The sequence below is a fragment of the Dermacentor variabilis genome, chromosome 3 (genome assembly GCF_050947875.1).
Source record: "Dermacentor variabilis isolate Ectoservices chromosome 3, ASM5094787v1, whole genome shotgun sequence".
Taxonomy (NCBI): Eukaryota; Metazoa; Arthropoda; class Arachnida; order Ixodida; family Ixodidae; genus Dermacentor; species Dermacentor variabilis.
Genome location: NC_134570.1, coordinates 102834144 through 102855334, shown reverse-complemented (window position 1 = coordinate 102855334; position 21191 = coordinate 102834144). Strand labels below are relative to the sequence as shown.

At 44.5% G+C, this 21191-nt stretch overlaps 1 protein-coding gene across 1 annotated transcript; it reads right to left on the bottom strand.

Annotated features, from left to right (window-relative positions):
• Positions 1–4716: 4716 nt before the first annotated feature.
• Positions 4717–6980, bottom strand: LOC142576122 (uncharacterized). The gene is made up of 3 exons (XM_075686078.1): positions 6952–6980; positions 4921–6163; positions 4717–4829 (listed from the first exon to the last, which is right to left on the bottom strand). Coding segments are annotated over exons 1-3 (1248 nt in total). The 5' UTR covers positions 6955–6980; the 3' UTR covers positions 4717–4827.
• Between the last annotated feature and the right edge of the window lie 14211 nt (positions 6981–21191).

Genomic DNA, 21191 nt, shown 5'->3' with positions numbered 1-21191 from the left:
TGTTAGTTTACTAGTAAAACGGGCGGTAATTAAATTGCAGTCCTTTCAAATAAGCTTTATTGCTACATTTGGTAGCCTTCACTACCTGTGGCAATCGTCATAGGTGCTGCGATACGTGTAACTTCTATCTTAAGAAACACGATACTTCAAGTGATGTATCAAAAGTACCCATACTAATACATCTCCCTATGAATGTATCATGATACAGATACAAGGTACCCGAAGAATCTCTTAAGATAGTATACAAAATATATCTGTATTCGATACTGGCCATCTCTGCAACATGACTGGTTGTCTGGCTGCACAAACAACTTGAACTGATGCATTTATACGCTGGGTTTCTGAGCGCTGCTTCCAAAGAATATTTTAATTTTTCACTGACTACATTTTATGCCCCGGTGGGCACATTGTGCTCTTGAACCTATATCAAGGAGAACTAACAAATTTATGAGTATTACTATTATGTTACACCAATGAATAAAAGTCCAATTTTACCATGAGAAGGGTGCTTGGTAAAGCAAAACAGACGATAAAACAAAATACGGGCAGTGATAGCTACCCCTACTGTATTCTTCAAGGCATATTTAAGGGAGGGGGGGGGGCGTTGGAGGTAACTTTCAGGCAGCGTTGACGCTGCCTAGAAAGTCCCAGCAATGGCTCGTCAAGACATCATGGATTCTGACAGCGTTGGTATGAAAACCGTTTCACAATGAAGGACTGAATAGCATCCTGAATAAATTAAACACTCATGATCGGGACCCAGCAAATTAAACTTGGCATCTTCATAAAACCCATCAAGCGTCAAAATGACCAACATCCGATAAAAAATCTAATTAATGACGTCGCTCCTGTGAGGTGACATTGAGGCTTCGACAAGAGATTCAGAAGCAATGGTGTTCGGTCTTTAGTTGTTCAGTTATATTACAAAATTTATCCTACAGAAAAATTATTGTCAGTATTGAAAGATTATTTTAGCTTTGCACACTGCTTTCAAGCTGGTCAAAGGAGACAGTCTACTTATGGTAGTGGTTTTCCACTGTTCGCTACGTCCAATACTCTCACATGTTAATGCGAAGCATTCTTGGCCAATTTCCAGCGTTTTGAATCTATCTATCTATCTATCTATCTATCTATCTATCTATCTATCTATCTATCTATCTATCTATCTATCTATCTATCTATTTATCTATCTATCTATCTATCTATCTATCTATCTATCTATCTATCTATCTATCTATCTATCTATCTATCTATCTATCTATCTATCTTGTCTCCTTCGTCGTGATACGGTCGTGGCCATTCCTCCAACACTATATATATCAGCATTGCTATATGGAGGCATGCATGCATATAACATGCATACATGCAATGCATATAACATATAACATATAACATGCAATGCATACATAACATGAATAACATGTCATGGCATCATTGACAAGATATATTTCATGTGACATGTATTTATATATGAATGGTATGAATGATATGACACCGTCGTGGTCATTTCTTTAGTTCAATATATATAAAGATAGGAGTTGCGTAGATAACCGGTGGATGATTAGAGATACATAATGAGGGCCGAGGGAAGGGAAGCGCCGCAGATGATGGCAGAAAATTACGTGGGGTGATAAAATTAGGAAACTTGTCGGTTCAGCTAGGAATAAGGTAGGACAAGACTGCTGTAATTGGATAAAGTTGCGAGAGGCGTTCCTCCTGGCACTGGAGAAAAAATAGGCTGGTGACGATGATGATGCTAGGATACCAATGAAATAGATTCATGATCTGACACTGGGGATATGACTTGCATGACAAGTGTGGCGTGAAATGAAAGACATCGATTTCAGGACAGCTATTGTACGTTGGGTGATGAACGAAAAGACATAGAGTGACGTGTCATGTCATGACATCAATAATATGGCATGATTTTCATGGTACCTTGTCATAGCGTAATCTACGTGAATGACATGATGCTGTCATGGTCGGTTTTTAAGATCGGTATACATGTGGATATGAATGATATACATGCGTGCATGACTTGACATGAATGACCGGACATAAATGTCATTACATGATTATCAAGCTGTCATGCCATTCACGCACTCCATGAATTTCATGACATGAAATTATTGAAAAGAAATGCATGAGCATGCCATAGCTCCTTAGTCTTGTCATGCAATGCACGCATATCTCGCCATGCACATCCTTATACACATCAATTTAAATAATGAGAACGCGCCATCCGCTGATGTCATTTATGTCATTCACAACAATCAAGTCGTGACATACATTTCATTCATATGATGCCTGCCCCATCATTTCAGTCGTGTCATAGATATATTCATATATATGTTTTTTGAGAACGAAACTTACGTGAATGGCAATCATGTCATTACATGAATGCCATAAATGAGATGACGATAATGAATTGAACGATAAGGCATGCGTTCATTCCACTAAACATTTGCTGCATATGCGTGTCAGAGCATTCATCTGTGACCATTATGACATGTCGTGGCATGTATATATCATAAAATGGTTGGCGTGATTCCCATGAATGTCATGACATGCGCAAGAAGAATGAGATGTATTCATGGCTTAAATGCATGCATGCGTGCACGGCATGACATCACCATGATAAGAAGTTACGGCGATCGAATGGGCCGATAACTATATGCTCGTGTTCAGGATGCGGTGATGATTGTTGTACGCTTCCAGCTTCGTAAGGCGACTCTCGCATCTTATTATCGCGTTAAATCTGTTGTAAAACCAGGTGGCACGCGTAAAAAGACCTATGAATTCCGTCAGGGGTGGTTGCATCCGTCCGAACAGTGATTGAACGACTGAACGAATGTTGGTTTCAGAGCGCCAGACAGCAAGGCGCCGCCTCCTCATTATTTCCAAAGCTCCTGCCGGACTTTCCCGGCTCTTCTCTGTGTTACCAGGCTGCTTAACCAAACATGGAGGCGCGCTCCTTCCTAGTGCACATAGCCTCCGAGTACGACAAGGCTGGATCGAATCCCACTAAGGCAGCGCCATCACGGCTCGGCCGAGGCGAGCTGCCGTACTGCGCCACCCGCCAGAATGGTTACAATGTGAGACGGACTCAAGGTTATGTTACAGTATTGCCGTCAAGTCACCCGTTTGTGTATTCTAACTGATACCCTGCACTGACCTTAGTGAGCACTTAGTTTCTTCGTTTGTTACACTCTCTATCATCAGACGCTCGTTCACACGAATTAGACCCACCCATAATATATACACATACAAAATACAAAAGGGATATCGTTGAAATTAATTAGCTCGTTCGTAGAAGTCATGAAAACGTCGTTACCGTTGTCGTTGTCTTGTTCCTGTCATCAAACATACGCTTTCGCTCTAAGTCTATTTGACTGTACTCGCGTCATCGAAAGGAATACTGGCTTTACACAAACATGTCTGTCAGCCTCGTAACGCTTCGGGGTACCACAAGCAATGCTGTATAGCAAGCTGCCAGCAAAATGCTTCGCATAAGGTCGATTCGCACAATGCGTGAGATGTGCACAAGTTTTGATCGAGTTTTTACATTGGCCAATATTGACATAAATCGGCACTTTGTGCTAGTGTGAGCGTGCCTTGTAGACCGAATGAAAAAATGTTAGTAGAGAAACATGAAATGCAGCTAAACGAACCGGATTGAATCATCAATTCTTCTTTACCCTTACTCCGGCCAATTCTCCATCACTCGGCCTCACCACACGGCTTCCCCCTTTTATTCTCGCCCTTACGGAGATTCTGACACTAATCCTGGCCTCATTATCACCTGCATTCTTCAGGGTGAGGCAAAGTGAGGATGAACACTTACTAATGAGAATGTCCACATCTGGGCACTGCGTCTACTGACGAGTCGAACATTGATCCCGAGTGATTTAGGACGAAGAGATCCGAGGGATCGATCGACACTTCCTCAATATAACTAATGGAGGCCCACCAAAACCTTTATTTGTCAAACATGAGAACGACTGGAAGCCAAAGGGATTGATTATGACTTTGTTCATGTATAATCAGGTAACTACAGACTCGGCACTCCCAGTATGTCTGAGGTTTGACTGTGTAAACAGGATTCTTCCTTTGAGCGATTACCTACGAATTCAAGCACCTGCACAATTTGGTGAATAAAAGTTCATATTTTGGCATTATTGGAGCAAAAGTACTCTTTCAAGTTGCAAGGCGGTAACTATCGATGTGCAGACCTCTAAGAGGTACTGAAATTTATGCCAGGAAATGTGCGCTTTCTCTGGACACTTCTTTATCTGTCATATATATCTATCATATATATCTATCTGTCAATATATCTATCAATCAGAACAAGAAGGTCTACAATGCAGTTATGAGCGCCTGATGTTACACAAGCCATCGAAGTAATGAACACGAATGTTATAGCACAGGAAACAGCAACTTTCACCTCCATAATGTTAATGGTCCTACTATGTTTGATAATGTAAATTGAATTCAGTCATAGTGACGTCCTGACACAATTTCTTGCATTCTTTGCCAAGAACAGCGCCTATAAATGACTGATGAATGCAGACAACCTTGCGCAATCAGGAAAGAATATAAATACGTCCAGAACACAATGGTCCTCATTCCGACGTTGAAAACAATCTAAGTCACTTACATGCGCGTTTTTTGTTGTACCTGTCGAAATGTAATCACTAGTGCCACCTTTTTGTTCACTTGAAACATTTATTTGAACAAAACATTTAAGAATATGCACAGCTGAGCCCAAGCACAGCACATTCTTCATTTTCGTTTCGGCGCGCCATGTCCTCTGAAGAGTAGAATTATTTCTGCAATGAGAGAAGAGCACACATGACGAATTAGTTTGCAGCCTATTAATGCTCGCACTCTGCTTTTTACCAAGTGCTATAATGTACTTACACTTCTTCCTGCGGACGAGAGTGTTGTAGTCGAAGGGAGTGCCAAGGCCATAGCCGTAGTTCAGGCCGTATACACCGATGCCGTGTCCGAGACCATAGTGACCAGCACCGTAGCCTAGGTTTCCAACACCGTAGCCGTAGACTGGAGCGGCGTGGTAGGCAGCGAAGGCTGGGGCAGCGTGGGCTACAGTGGCGACAGCTGGGGCGTGGTGAACGGTGGTAGTGGCAACAGCTGGAGCGGAATGAACGGTAGCGAAAGCTGGGGCAGCGGCGTAGGTTGCAACTGGGGCAGCGTGGGCGACGGTCGCCACAGCAGGGGCTGCAGCCACAACTGGGGCAGACTGGAACACTTTGGTGACAGCTGGGACGGCGTATGTGGCTACAGCTGGAGCAGACTGGAAGGTGGTGACGCGGGACACGGCGGGTGCGGCAGCCACGGTAGCAACAGCTGGGGCAGCGGCGACAACTGGGGCGCTCTGGTAGACCTTGTTCACTGCTGAAATAGCCTGGTAGGCGACACGGGAGACAGCGGGGGTGGAAACGATTGGAGAAGACTGGAAGACCTTGGTCACGGCTGGAGCAGACTGGTAGGGGACGCGGGACACAGCGGGGGCAGCTGCGACGACTGGTGCGCTCTGGTATGCCTTTGCCACAGCTGGTGCGGCCTGGTAGGTGACCCGGGAGACAGCTGGGGCGCTAGCAACTGGGGTATTCTGGTAAACCCTAGTCGCAGCTGGGGAGGCCTGGTAGGTCACCCGGGAGACAGCTGGAGCAGCGGCAACGAGTGGGGCGGACTGGTAGGTGGTGAAGCGTGACACGGCTGGAGCAGCGGCTACGGTTGCGACAGCTGGGGCGGCAGCGACAACTGGGGCAGACTGGTAGGTGGTCACGTGGGACACGGCTGGGGCAGCGGCAACTGTTGCGACTGGAGCTGCGGCGTAGGTAGCGACAGCTGGCGCGGCTTGGACCGCAGTGACAGCTGGGGCAGCATGAAAAGTGGTCACAGCTGGAGCAGCGTGGTAGGTGGATACGGCACCAGAAATAGCTGGGGCTGCTACAGCGTAGCCGGAGGCTGGTCCATAGGCAAGGCCATGACCGACACCAAAGCCAGTGAGGCCGGAGTAGCCAATTCCGTGGCTGAGGCCATAGCTGGTTAAGCCAACACCATGGCCGAGATTGTAGCCACTGTGGAGGAATCCAGCAAGCGAGCTGGAGGCCAGGGCCAGGATGACGACGACACGAAACTGTAATAGTGGATATAACCTAATTGATAAGCTTGTATAATTTTTCTACAAATGGTTCGACTGCTATTATTTGAGTAACGCTTTATTGCAGAAGAATGAAGCTTTGTCTGAATTTGCTTTCGAGCAGCCGATTTTCGTTTTCCACAATCTTTACTTTCAACTTGTCGGGGCGGCTACCATTACTATAACAACGATTTTATTGGCAGGCTATGCGCAGTCACAATTTACAGGCGAGACTTTAGGCATACACCAACTCGCCATAATGGCAAGTGCGTGTATTTAGTCACGAAATATTTGGTTGCAGTTCTTTTGTTTTATTACGGGAATAGCATTTCCCGGGTTTACGTTTCTAAAACGGGAGAGATATGTGAGGGTTTGAATAATGGGTTTATAAAAAGTTCCACTTCAAGTTGCTAATACACGAGGTTGAAAGACGTTTTACTAAAGTACGAATTGAAGTACACAGGCATTATATTTACTCGAGTATAAATAAATATTCTTTCAATTCAACTGCACTTTGGCGCTGAAGAAGTGGCACGAGTTGTGTAAAGAACGTTCTCTTTTGTTAGTGTGGTCCCAGCCATAGGAGCAAATAAAGCCGAAGAGTTGGAAACACTGGAACATATAAATAACGACGCAGCCTTCCGTACATTTCCATGCGAATCCTGCCACGTGCGACTTGCTATCTTGAAGCTGAAACTGGATATGGTTGGTGCCTACATGAACTTAGTGAGTTTTAAACACTTCCAACTGACTATGATGCACAGAACAAGGCGGATTGGGCTTACCATGGCAACGGCAGTAGTTCCTTCGGGAAACCACGGATTGCTCATGTTTGCTCGTTTCCTAGCCGCTTATATACCCGATATGGGAAGAGTGAAATCGAAAGGGAAAGAATTAAACAGCAAATGCTATAACGTTTAACCTTTAACCACAATTGCATTCTTAGCTCGGTGATTACTTAGAACCTAAGATCCGGTTTAGCACTCACCGTCGTATGAAGCACGCAGAACGCGAAGTACCGTTTTCTTTAAGTGGTCTATTTCCCGACCTTTGGGGCCTTTACCGGGAATAGAAGCTCTCGCACCTCCAACGTAGATGCTAAGTGATCTTTTACTCTGGCCCCCCCGTAGGACAAAGCTATTGAGCAACAAACCCACGCGGAAGGCGAGGGCGTAGGACGCTCAACGTTTAACAGGACAAGGGTGTGAGAGGGTTGATACGCGGCGGATTGCACTGCGCGAGTACTTTGCGTGAAGCAACGGCGCGTCCCTCCGGCTTAATCGATCATGAGAAAAATGAGATGCGGTGCCTGCTTTCCATATTTTGTTGAGGATTTTCACTGTATTTTTATTTTCTTCGATTCAAGTCTAGTGGGGATCGCATCTTGTTAGCTGGCTACCGGATAAAGGATACCTTTGGGTTCAGCGCATAATTTGATTACATCCCTTACAGCGCTTCATGGCCGGAACAGCCACTATCATAAAACTAAAAATCTCTCAAGAGATGTGAGTAAAAGGTCAAAGATTGAGAGCAAACTAAATTTGTAAAGTAGAAAGCTAAGGGGTGAAAAGCGCGTTTGATTTGTGTACTTTACGGGCGCTGACAACTTCTTTGAACTTGGGACTGCCTTTTGGGAACGCAGGCTTTTGAACCCTAAATATTTTGATAAGAACTTCTAGTATTTCTTTGTTAGCTTAAATGTATCTCCGGTAGAGCACCCTGGCGGTACATTTTCGCGATCACTCGTTTTTTATGAAGCGCAGACGAATGATTTCTTTCAATGAAAACATTTCGATATTTTATAAGCTTTGACCAATAACCTATTTCTTTATATTCGGTAAAGAAATAACTGCAATTGACTTCCCTATCATCGGTAGTTGAAGACCCTGTACATCACCAACTTAGTTCGTTAGCGTTTCTGAAGCTCAGTAATTTTGGCTTGAGCGCGTGGCTTGGTGCAGAATTGTTTGCAGGAATCGAACGGGAGTACGTATAAATGACAGAATTTTCTTAATAGCTATGCAATGGTTTGTGCATGCTGGAGAAAGCTTGAAATTCTTCAACTCAAATGCTACTGTTTCCTTTATGGTATGGCATCCACTGCCGTGTTTCTTACGATACCTTAAGGTAGAGAGTTGGCGAGTTTGAATTTATACAAGGACATGTTAAACCCTGCAAGAAAAACGAATAAAGGTACAGAGACAGAAGGATGATAGGAGAGATCACATTTTCTGCCGCTCTTTTGTATTGGCACTCCTTTTTCATTTTTCTTACGTACTTGAACATGTTTTTTTCTTACGAAACCTATGTTTAGGGTGCGCTAATTGATATTGGCAATGGGAAAGCTGCCCAAGTACATTCATTCCACACAACGACCACGTGCTTTAACGGCACTCGCTCGAATAATCCGGAAAGAGTCCCGTAACGTTCAACTGCATTTTTGCTGCAAAAATTACCTCTTTTTTTGCTAAACTCTACCGCAGTTGCCTACCTTACAAGACATTTGTTTATTGTGCTCTAATCGCTACGGACAATGGGAAATGGTGCAGAGCGACCATTCCATACAGGAGCCGCATCGCTTTAACCGTGCAAATTAGAAAGTGAGATGAGAACAGTGTTGTTATATTTCAAGAAATGACATACCTATGCACCATCTTAGTAACACAAATAACAAACGTGCGACAAAAAGAACACGAGGCAGATCATCGCAGGTGCTATCCTACAGAGTCCTGATAGGTCCCTTCATACCTGCTCAGTGCTACAGCTTTTATTTTATTGTATAACCAAAATGAAACCCCGGCAACCACTAACAGGAGAGGTTTCTACTGCGAATATCCTGACGATAAGGTTTAAACTGCTGACATTATGCATGCAACATAATCCGCTTCTTGAACATCTGTCTTCCTTTTCTGCTTATCGCGTGTCTTGAGATAATGACTTTCGAGCCAAACGTACTTGTTGCCGGTTGCGTCCTCTCAGTCAAAGCTGGTGACCCACAATGGCTGAGCAATTAGGCTGCTCCCCAGCCATGCACAAGGTCACTGGTTCGTTTCGAGGCATCGTTGGCGTTATTCCAATGGAGGCAAAATGCAAAAAAAAAACTCCTGTACATCAATTTAGGTGCACGTCAAAGAATCCCATGTGGTTGAAATTTAGCCAGGCTACCGAGGTTGCACGGTAAGTATAACCAAGAGCGTTGGGTTCGTTGGTGGAGGTACAATTGCTGTGACATATTCAATAGCGCGAAGAAGGATAACGAGAAAAAGTTAAGAGAGGACAGAGTGCTAGACTTCAACTAATGTAGAAGTCTAGGTATATATGGTGCAGTGAATGTCTAGCGCTCTGTCCTGTCCCAACTTTCTTTTTTGTGTTGGCTTTGTTCTCGCCAATAACTATGTCATTGCAAATCCCCCAGGCCTCATTTATACAGTGTTACTTCTGATAGCTGAACCCTAGAACGTGATTTTTTTATCTAATGCTCTGACACAAGCATTTACAAATATTTATCTCTAACATGCTTTGCAAATAATTTTCTCACTTGTTCTGGAGCTTCGAAATGCGGTGAAAGGTTTTGACAAATTAAGTTGTCAATGACACCAAAAAGAAAAATCGCGAAAAAGCATAGGGTGGCGGATAAAAAACACTGTTGGTACCATCATCGTATCTGGTAGCCCGTTTGTTTTAACAGCTTGGCCAGCGTTAGCTTCGACAGATAGTATGTCTCTCATGCATCTACCTTCCTGAAACCCACCAGAATGCTCATGACAATACCTTCTAAACTGAGTTTCAGTGTGTACTAAGTTAATAAGCACCTAAAACCTGCATGTTGGACTAAATCATATCACATGGGCACATTCGCTCAACAATATCTCCCTCCATGTGCGCGAACACAGGCTATTTCTGCAGTTTCTTCAGACAAAAACGTTTTTCGTTCACCTAAACACACTCTACGCAAGTTTAGCACCACGTGGCAGTTCCTGGCGTTTATTCTGCATATTGAATTGCCCAACGAAATAGGACATGGAATTCATTCAATATTTTGTTGTTTTTTCATCGTCGCTGACGCTGCAGCAGTACATCCCTCAGCAAATGTCAATCTTCTTGAAAACCGACATGGACAAAATGAGCACAAGCCACGTATTGATTTCTGCCCTATTGAGACCAACTTTATGGCATGTTTTGTTATATTTCTGAGCAACCATAAGAGCGAGAATTTTACTACCTAATAATTTGTACACAACCTGAAACATAAGGCAAACAGATATATGGAAAAAAGCGCTCATGTTAGATTTTTACTTCCTGCATTCCGCCGGTAAATACATTACCTGCTCTTTTCTGTTCTTTATCCAGTGGTGCAGTTAGGGTCATTTGCATAACTGCGGTTGTTTCGCCCGAATTTTCTGGGACGTGTAGAAAAATATTGGATAGCGAATCCTCGTTCGTAATATTCTGCACCTTCAATTTTAATTCATTTAATGTCCACGTTATTTCACTGCATTGTGCGACGCTCCGCTTACTTTGTCGCCGTCAAAGGCAGTTCGTGAGTAGCCAGTGCTTTGGTAAGAATTGAATTGAGTGAAGATAATCGATACATCGCACCGGCCCTACTTGGTCCAGGCGAATGCTATACTTTCCTAAGATTCCGGGCCTCAATTTCGGCATTCTTTTGTGGGAGGCGTCGCTCTGTGCCACCTAATATCTGCATGCAATTTATGACAAAACAACTTAAGACAGACTTACAATTCTACTGCTTCTCTCGCTCATACTATTTCAAACATCAGAAAGGCCTATTTGGATACATCAATTCCGGGTTGGCAGAATTAGAATTTTCGCCTCATCAATATCATTTGCGTGGACAGCAAGATGGCTCAATTTGGCAAGTTTCACGCGATTGACTGGTGCGGTATAGTATTACGACGACGTTTATTTTATAGAACAAATTCTCCTCTGCATGAAACAGACTAATTTAAAACGAAGGAGGAACTTCCGCATCACTTTGTCGGTGAGCATGCAACGGCATGCATCCGACAGTGTAATGAGGTTCTTCGTTTCAGATGGCGCAGACGCTTTCTGTAATGGCTGATGCGCAGTGTTGTTCAAAGTTATTGTATAAAGTGAATACTCTTTAGTCCATGGCTTACTTCAGGCTAAGGTTCGAGAGCTAATCAAAGGATGGCATTAAGCTTTGGTGCTGACATTGTTAATTTAGAGCTTTTACAAAACAGTGCCGTCTATGCTCTCAGAAAATGTAGTGTTTCAAGAACACTTCGTCCCCCGTAATCTTCCTGCAACCTGTTAAAACAGTACAAAAAAGTAATTGCGCATATTTCTTCTCAATTAAAATAAGGCAATCAACATAACTTACTCTTGATGTCGACAAAGCATGGTTTCCGCAGGTATATATCATGTGAAACTTAAGATCAATCCTCGACTACCAAGCTTGACTTCCTTTTTGATGGCTATCCACGCGCTGGTAGTACTTTCTTTGACTTCTTGAAGACCTTTGACAAGACGTGCGCTGACGTATTTCATTTTAAGTTGAGTGAGGAAACCTTGATCCTGACCAGTTTTGATGGCTGGAACACTCTCCTCTTTAGCGGTCAGTCCTTTCATCTAGATTACAACATCCGTCCAATTAGCCGCATTATATATTTGCACACCCTGTTTACTGAAGGCAAATGTAGAATAACTATTTTCCAATTATCATTTCCTCTTGCATGCCCTCATTCGGCAATGAGTGCACTCTGCTTTGCGAACTTATTATTTTATTTGATGTTAGCTGTTAAATATGTTTCTGAGCACAAAACAGAGACGAGGGCCTAGGTACAACCGGGCACGTAGGCAAGACAAGCGGTCTTCTGCACGAGCCATTCTATAAGTGAAAGTTTGTAGTAGTAAAGTTTCTGAGAAGCCAGTGTTATAATATCCACATTAACCTCGCAAACCGCATTCTTCAAACTATCATAGAGATCGGGAATACGTGGCACAAGGACTTTGAATTTATTTCTGTCGTGAAACTCGTGCATGCCACCATCCTTTCTCATCTTTTTCAGACTACTTTATGCAACAGAAAAAGGAGGTTGTCAGCGTGGCCCATGTCTTATGGGAGTGGTTCACTTTCAAACTAGTTAGCATCGCGGTGCGAGCGGCCCATTTCTGCATGTAGTGCACTGATTTATCACAGGTACGGCCGATTTAGCCAGTGAAAGCTTTTCTGTGGTTAAGACTTTATGACACTAACCAGGGGAGAATAGTTGCGGGTTCAGGTGTCAAGACAAAAATACATTTGCAGCGAGCAGCTGCTCATGCGGCATGACATGTTTTGTAGGAGCATGAGAGAAAACACTGGCATGCGCGTGAATTACACGCGCTTTAGGGATATCGAATCACTGATGTGGCATCTGAAGCTGCCGCGTGGAAGAATAGCGTTTGTCGTTAGATTTGAGATGTAAGATTTGCAAAACTTTGGAAGGCGTGATGAGTGAAAAGCCAGCAAAACCTTACTACATAGAACTGTGCTACGGATTTTGGCATGGGGAATAAGTAAAAAAGAACTAGAGAGACAAGTCACTATGGGAAGTTAGGTTACAGCGAGGTTCAGATGCTAAAATATTATTGCAGGTGCCTTATTCTCTTACAGATTTGCGGCGTGCGTTAAAATTGTGATGTGGCCACTATGAAGGCTGCTGTTTTATTTTTTTCGAGAACGAGTATGGTTGTGCGATCTCTGCAAGCTGCCAGCACTTCCGTGTTTCGGGGAGGAGCTTTGTGCGCCCGCGCTGTGCATTCATACATGAGCAAATTTATGTTGTGTGTTAAACTTCGTGTAAGCGACGCTGTACGTAGCACGCACTGAAACGTATTGAAACTCGCAAGGACTGCAAATGTGAGTTTTCAAAATTCCGAGTTGTGTTTCTGGTATGAGAAAACGCAAGTGAGTGCAAGTGACTGTCAGCCCCAGTAAGATAGAAGTGTGTCCTCGAGGATGAGTGCCCTCGACCTTGTGTTATTGTAACTTATACCTAGAAGTTGTTTCCGTTTCAAACAGTAAGCCTTATTGTTGAACTACGAACGAAGGATCGCTGACCATCAAACGCAATTTTATATGGAAGAAGACAGAAATCTAGGCAAGTTGGCGCTGGTTCGTGCTGGAAAGAGGAAAGGTTAAAATTGTCGTACACCTGACTGTACCAGGGAGCTACAGGATGCGAATTTTTTTTTCCTTTCATGAACCTCCACCCAACTTGCGGCAGCTTCCGAAGGAACGATTTGTCATGGCTGAAGCAGTAACCCGGTGAAACGAAGACGAAAGACGCAACACATGGACTGTTGTTGTTGATCGCTTTGCATTTACTGTAGTTGTTGTGGCCTCAATACAAATTTGTGGCGCTCGCCTTCGTTTTAGACTTAAAGCATGAATCATACTTCAGAGATGTCCCAGACAAAGAGTTAAAGTACGCACATACTGTGTAAACTCCTTGGCGAGTAACAACGGTTCAACATGCTGTTTAAGATACTATTGCGGTGACACATCTTTACTCTGAACAAGAAACCCGCGCGCCCAGCCACTTCATCACATCTTCATTTCTCCCCCTCTAACACACGGCCACCTGCTGTACGCGCGTCGTCGGTCGACACCGACTGCCAATTATGTCCTCATTTTATGCAGTTCTGACTCAACTGAGCGAATGCCGTTTGCGTTAGCTGGCGTTTGTGATTCCGGGCGTATTTAGAGCTAGGAAATCTGAGTCAAGTCAGCCTCCTTACGCGAATGACATTACAGATGTGTGAGACGGCGGTTCTGCGAGTCGTGTTTCTCCTGAACAGTTGATTATTCATTTCTAAGTTAGTCGATCTCTCTGTGAATCCGAGTGAGTCTAATTAAGTCGGTGAGACTAGGAAACCGGGTAAGTCTGCCTGAGTCTGATTTAGGTCTGTCCGATTCCGAATAAGCCAAGCTGAGTCTGATTTTGTTGAGCTTTATTGCGAGTGAGACACAATTTGAAATACATCACATTTTTTGGGGTATGTAATAGTCAACAGATTCTTGGTTCACATATGTCGTGACCTTGCTTTTCATAGGATCTAGGTTTGGGAGACGTTTGCATCACGTGATTAAAAAAATTATTGCAAGATTGAGACAAACTTGTGTTTAACCTATTCGTTTACGCTGGTGCAGAGACGAATGACTGCATTACACGGTGGAATCCCTGCACCTCTATGGATAAGGTATATCTTTGTTTTCCTTCTTTCTCTAAATAGGCCTCTAAGAGTAACCAAATGCACCTTTTAAGCAAAATTTGCTGCTTTTTCATGAGCTCCCGGATCCCAACGGGAAGAAAAGAACGAAGCTTGTATTGTAACGGACGAACTGCTCCAGCTAGATATTACACAACCCCATCCGGAAATGAGCCTTGCTTCATTTTCCTTAGCAACACTGTGCCATTTAGCAAATTCAGCGATAGTCACGAGTGTGACTATGCGCCTCCGTGATCTGTTATATAGAGAAATGCATGGGGTCGGACATTTGGAAACGGGTGTCACACTACATCCTAAGTCAAACCCCGCTTATGAGAGTGCCAATTATGCGGGAGAAAAGTTCAAAATAACGCCGCTTACTATGCGTCCCGAGTGTTTGTGGGGCACAGAAAAAAGGGCTCCTAGTTACTCGGGCCGAAGATATGCGGCCCGTTTTGTTAGCCGGACTTCTTTGTGGGCAAAAAAAAGAAATCAACGAAATCATGCTTATAAGTGGCCTGCCGAAAAACGGTAAAAAATCTGGTGGCATAAAAGTTCAACTAGGACGCTTAATATGCGTCCCGCAGGGCAAATGTGTTAATTTTATGTGGTAACAAATTTAGAAGTAAGTACGGTTACTATGAATTTCAGATATATGCGGCCAGTAGTTTAAGCAGCTCTGTGTAAAAAAATGCGTGTGACAAGGCTTTTCTTTTTCTTTTTAGCAAGTACAATCACGCCATGGCGAGTATTCAAGGCTTCGTGCATCTGTAAACCGTCGTATTTCACCGGGAATACGCGCAACAGGACTTGATGCCAAGACCGCCACGTGGCAGACCAGCATTCAAACTACTACACAACAAGCGCGTATTCCTATTTTTTCTTATGTTATATATAGCAGCGAGTTAACATCGTATGCACACCACAAACGCGCACATGTGCGACGAGTACATTTTAGAAGATTAGTATGTATCTCTAAAATGTCCTTTAAATTTTCAGCGAGAGTGGATTCTTTCCATATGAAATAGTAGGGTTTATGTTTCGTTGTGAATGGTTCTGTATTTGCGTGTATGTCCGATCGGCAACAGTTGCGTGTCCTGCATATAGCCTAGTTTGATGTTGGCTCGCAAACATATGATTTAATGGTACATTGCGTCCGTGCAGTGGGCATGTTGTTTGGCTCCTCAGCGCTCCCTTCGTACATTTTTTTTTTCTATCGCATAGGTTCCATATTTAGATAAAATATCGAATATAGCCACGCCTCCCTATCTTTCCATGCGCACGTTAACAGCCACGTTTGAGAGTATTGTGCAGTGTGACGCTTTAAATATCGCCGTTACCAGCTAATGCATAGTTTTATTTAATTATAATTCTTCCTTGGTGGCATATAAAATTAAATTCTGCGATTTTTCGTGCCCAATCCTAGACAGACTTCCGTCTCGCGGCAATATGGTCATCGGCCACACTGTAGTGGGAGTTGGGGCGGGGGGAGGAGGGGGGAGGGGCTCCGGAATAATTTTGGCCACCTGGGAGATTCTTTAACTTGCACGTAACGAGCGCCACAGGGGCGTTTTTGCATTTCAGTCCGATAGAAGTGGGGTCACCGCTGCCGGGATTAGATCTCACGCTTTCGGGCTTAACAGAGCGGCACCGCAGGTAACATGTATGCTTTAATCAGGCCGCGTGACGCGTTAAAAAACCGACATTGTACGTGGGGTCCAAGGAGGGGATGCTGTGGGTGGTGATGCTGATGCTACTACAGGCGGGGTCAGGCTGGCAAACCTGGCAGGCAGTTGGTCGGTTTCTAACGACGAAGAAAGTGTTCACACTTCAAGCTATAGCGTTTATCGTGGGACATCATTTTAATGTCACGCTGAAGGCACAACCTTCGAATGACAACAATAAAAATAATCTTTCATTTCAAGGTAAGCGAGAACAGCCGCCTCATATGTACGGTGATATGAAGCTGAAGGGCCTACTCACACTTGCTATTTCCCTTTCACACTGATTTGCCTACTTCTCATGCGTATTTGTCTATATTCAGGTTATGTCCTCGTTATACGCGAAGTGATGAGAGACTATAGATATGTACTTTCGTCTCCTGCCGATCTAAATTCAGAATGCATCGGTGCCTCTTAATTACTGCGTTTGCACTCATCATACATGACAAAATATCTGATAGAAGCGAGCTTGTTCTTTTTACAAAAATCAGCATTTTGCTCATATCTACTCGGATTTTTAAATCAAAGCTGTCTTTGCCTAAACGCCCGGGCGTGATGTGGCAGCGGGCTGCTGCTGGGTTGGCCGGTATTTCTAGGATATATTTGACGATATAGATACGAAGTGGATTTTCGCGCTAAATACTTGTGGTATCAAACTGGCCAATATCACCAGTGAATGCTGACCGATAAAGTGGGACAAGTAGATGCCCCTCTGTTCTGCGTAATAAACAATACGAGTTCTTGCATGAAACCTCAACATATAATGCCCTCTCGTAGCTCTCTTTAAAGCACACCGATTTCCAAATGCGAGTGGCAATTATATTCAACAGATTTTTTTGATTTACTAGAATCTTGACTTGCCTGTTCGGCATGTGTCCATAGCGTATTCTTGGTGAATCTTTAAAAATGACTTGTTGTATAGTGTGGTACAAACGGAGCAGAATTCTTAGGTGTGGCGATATCTGTGTTGTAATACTCTGCCCATAAGCTTGTCATAACTATTCCTCCTCCGACGAACGTCATGCATGCACTTCATTCTTTTCACATCGCTACATGGACATCTCATCCTTGATCTTTCTTTTCAGCAGGAAAAAGAAACACTATTGCACATACAGCTTTACTTATAATGTATTTATATGATAGTTTCACGTACATTCCAACATGTGCGTTCAACGTGCGTAACTTTCTCTTTCGTCTTTTTCTTAGACGCAAATCAGTTTGTCATTGCCGAAAAACGTATTACATATAAAATATAACGTATACTGGCACAAAACAGCCTACCGATTGCCTGCGTGTGTGCTGGCCACCTGCCCTCCTACACTCCTATAAACAATTTTTTTTATTTGAAGTGTTTAAAATGCACAGCTCCCCAGATTGATAAACTTGATTTTAAGCCCTAAGAGGGTAATAGTTTGTAGCAACTAGATAAAAAACTAGAACAGAACTTGCAACTTGATATTTTAAACAGTCTGCACAAGCTATTTAAATATTCGTAAACGTTCATTGACAATAAATACTATTTGATTGAAACTTCGCAAAATGGCAATAATTACAATATTCCATACATTAAACCCCCACAGTATTCATTCCCATTTGCGTCGCAAAAACGTGTTGCTTTCTTCTCATTTCGCGGTCCCTTAAGATAATGAAACATTTTCTTGGCAATACCTCCAATTAATAAAATCACGTCAAACTGTCTCAAAAAAACGCGCCAACACAAGAAAGGGCAACAACGCATGCCAAACCTGAAAGCGGCCTATTGCTGCACTCCCTGCGCTTCTCCTTTCTTAGGACAAGTTTTTCTTTCTGTTTTTCCTCTTTGCGCCATTTTATAATGCTCTCACCCTTCTCTGTCGCGTTTTCATTTCCTTTTTCGTGCGCTTTAACGCAAGAAAAACAGAAGCCAGGGGAGGGGGGCTGCTGCATACTGCTGCATACTGCTGCATTACTGCTAATTACTGCTGCATACTGAGGACGACGCCTCACTCTCTACAAGCACCCGCTAGCACTCAGATTGCCACGCGTTGCTCAAATCCACATGCGTGAGATACGGAATGGAGTCGCCGCATTGACAGAAGGCATCGTCGCTAAATATGGGACGAATAAGAGACAGCTGCATGGTAGCCGCTGGCAGTAAATACAAGTACACAAAATGAGAAGAAGCCGCCGAAACAATAGCTTGCTGCAAATACAGGATTGGCGACCCTCCTACCATCAGGCATTCACTATCTGTCATCTTTCGCATACACTGATCTTCGGCACGAATACCTGCGACCAGATGTAATCGCCTCTGAAGTCTGGGTTATCTCAAGCAATGACAGTCGAGCCGGAAACACGCTGCTCTCCCTGAGAGAGTTTGCACGTGATGCAGGCGTTCATCGTTAAATGTGATATCCTTCCCTGAAGACCTCCCTTTTTAATGCGTTTAGCTTCTTTGTGAATTAGCACGAATTTCCTGTGGTTTGATAAGTTTCCATGAGCGGATTTTGAGAATAGCGCAGTGTAGCAGAGCACTAAAAATGCCACTGTGGAACGGTAGCGTGGTGCGGTGGCGGATTTGGTGCCATCGTGGGCGCCGCGTGGTAGCACCGTCGTATGGGGAGCGTTCTTGCAAGCTGCCCTTTGGGATGCTAACGTTTTCAGGCGCCGTCGTTGAGACTGAGCCTCTGGCTGGGGACGCCGATGTTGTCGTTCGAGACGCTGCACCTCTATAATCTAATCTAACCGTCTTATCGCCATAGAAGCTTGTGATGAACTTCACCAATAAATGACGGTCTAAGCAGACGAAGCAAATGGTTTGCAACGTTTATGCTGCAACAACGCGCGCCCATCCGGGTCTCGCCGCCATCACCGTGCATAAGAATCTTAGCCAGCTGACCAGTGGGAGTGTGTATTAGGTGAGTGCGATAAAAGCAGAGGCCCTTCGAGCTCCACTGCTATCTCCAAAGCGGACAAGATCTGGCTTTAAGCGGGGAAGATGCATTATGAATACTGGAAGGACAAGAATGCAGCTGTATGACAGCTTCACACTTCGTTCCTTCAGACGCAGGGTACATCGATAGAGAGATTTAGAATAGGGTACCCCAAACGTGTTGGGCGCCAGAGAAGTAGCATTGAGGCCCATGCGCATGAGCGAGATGCAAACTACGTTTGGGTTTTACGTAGGGCACGCCATTTCACTTATTTAGCGGGAACCCCAAAAGTTGCTCCAGAAGATTTGCGTCAAAAAACATGGTGGCACCCATTGAAGAGAGGGCTCTCAGCTAGCACCACATTGGGCTCGATTCGTGGTAACGCGTGAATTTCACAAGCTAGGAGAAGTGACTGCGGTTGTCAATTTCTCTCAACTAATGCGTGTTATAAAGATTGGTTCATTAGACGCCGCAGATTCCGAATTCGACTGCCGATTTCATGGCTCGTAGGCCTGAAAAGGCTTAGCTTGGCTGGTGAAGGCACGTAAAGTTGGTTACTCAAGACTAAACGCAACTAATTGCTTGCTGCTAATAGAATAAGCTCTAAATTATAATTAAACGCTACACGAACGTCAAAAGCACTTTGCTTATCATAAATGGCATATTTTATTTAATTGTTCTATAGTTTTCTTCTTTGACGGTGTTGTACCGCTGTATCCTCAAAAGCAAAGTCCTTTTCTAAAACTCTTCACTCCTGCGTGCCGCGACGCTAACACCCGCAAGGCTTCTTGGAGCCCCAAACTTTTGGGGCCCCTATTCTAAAACTCTATAATATTTCATGCGTAACGATTTGCCTATGTCTGTGAAAATCGCTAAGCACGTGTCAACTGACCCCAACATGCAGATGCCTGTTGGGAGGGAAGGTACTGTGCGCAGACTGCTAAACGACATTCGCTTCGCTTCCCGGTAGATGGCACGGAACTCCGCGCTTTCGAAAAGGCAGGGTATTGATTGATTGATTGATTGAGTAACTTTTATTTTACAGTCCTGCAGAACGTGTATTAGCACGTCGCGGGCCGCTCCCACGTCGGGACCGACAGGCCTAGCCTGCCAGCCGCATCGTGGGCCTGCTGGACAGCCCAACGTTGCTCAGCCAGGAGTGGGTTGCGGAGGGCCGCTTCCTACCTAGTTGAGCTGAGGTCAGGGCTCGCTATAGAGATACATCCCCAGAGCATGTGCGAAAGTGTTGATCTATCCCCGCAAGCGGGGCACGCGTCGTCAGTGTAAATCTCCGCATATATCGCATGTAACGTGAACAGGTTGGGATAGGTTTCTGTCTGCAACAGTCTGAATGTCAGTGCCTGAGGCCTAGTGAGCTTGGGGTGAGGAGGAGGGTATTGTCGCCGCGAGAGATAGAAGTGTTTAAGAAGTTCATTATAAGTGGCAGGCGCGTCCCTACCATGCGTAACTCTCTCTTCGGCCGTTACAGCGCCAGCGCGGTCAGTCAGTGCGCGCGCGGCAGCGTGGGCCGTCTCATTGAGGTTCGTGGGGACACCCGCCATGTGCCCAACGTGGGCTGGGAACCAAGTAAGCAAGTGATACTTGATTCTATCCGGACCTGCCTTACGAAGCAGCCCAAAAGCCTGTTCTGAGATCACTCCACTATGAAATGCCCTAATGGCCGACCGTGAGTCACTGTAGATGACGTCGCTGCAGTCATCAAGCATCGCCAAGGCAATGGCCACCTGCTCGGCTATCGCCGGATCTCCGGTTCGTACAGACGCACAGTTCGTGAGTCGCTGTTTGGAATCTACCACTACTGCAGAAAATGAGCACCCCTTCCGATATGCGGCCGCGTCAACAAAGCAGGCTCTACGCCCCTCTGTCTGGATCTGTTTGAGTATGGCTGAAGCTCTTGCTTTCCTTCTACCCTTGTTATATTCAGGGTGTACATTTCTTGGTATCGGCGATAGGGAGATCAAATCTCGTATGTCCCGCGGTAACTGGCATTTTCTTGGGGCTTCTGCAGATGGTGGGTAGCCGAGCTCTTGTAATATCCTCCTACCGGCGGCGGTCGTGGAGAGTCTGGCAAGTTGCGCTCTTTCCTGAGCCTCTGCAATCTGCTCCAGAGTGTTATGCACACCTAGCTGGAGG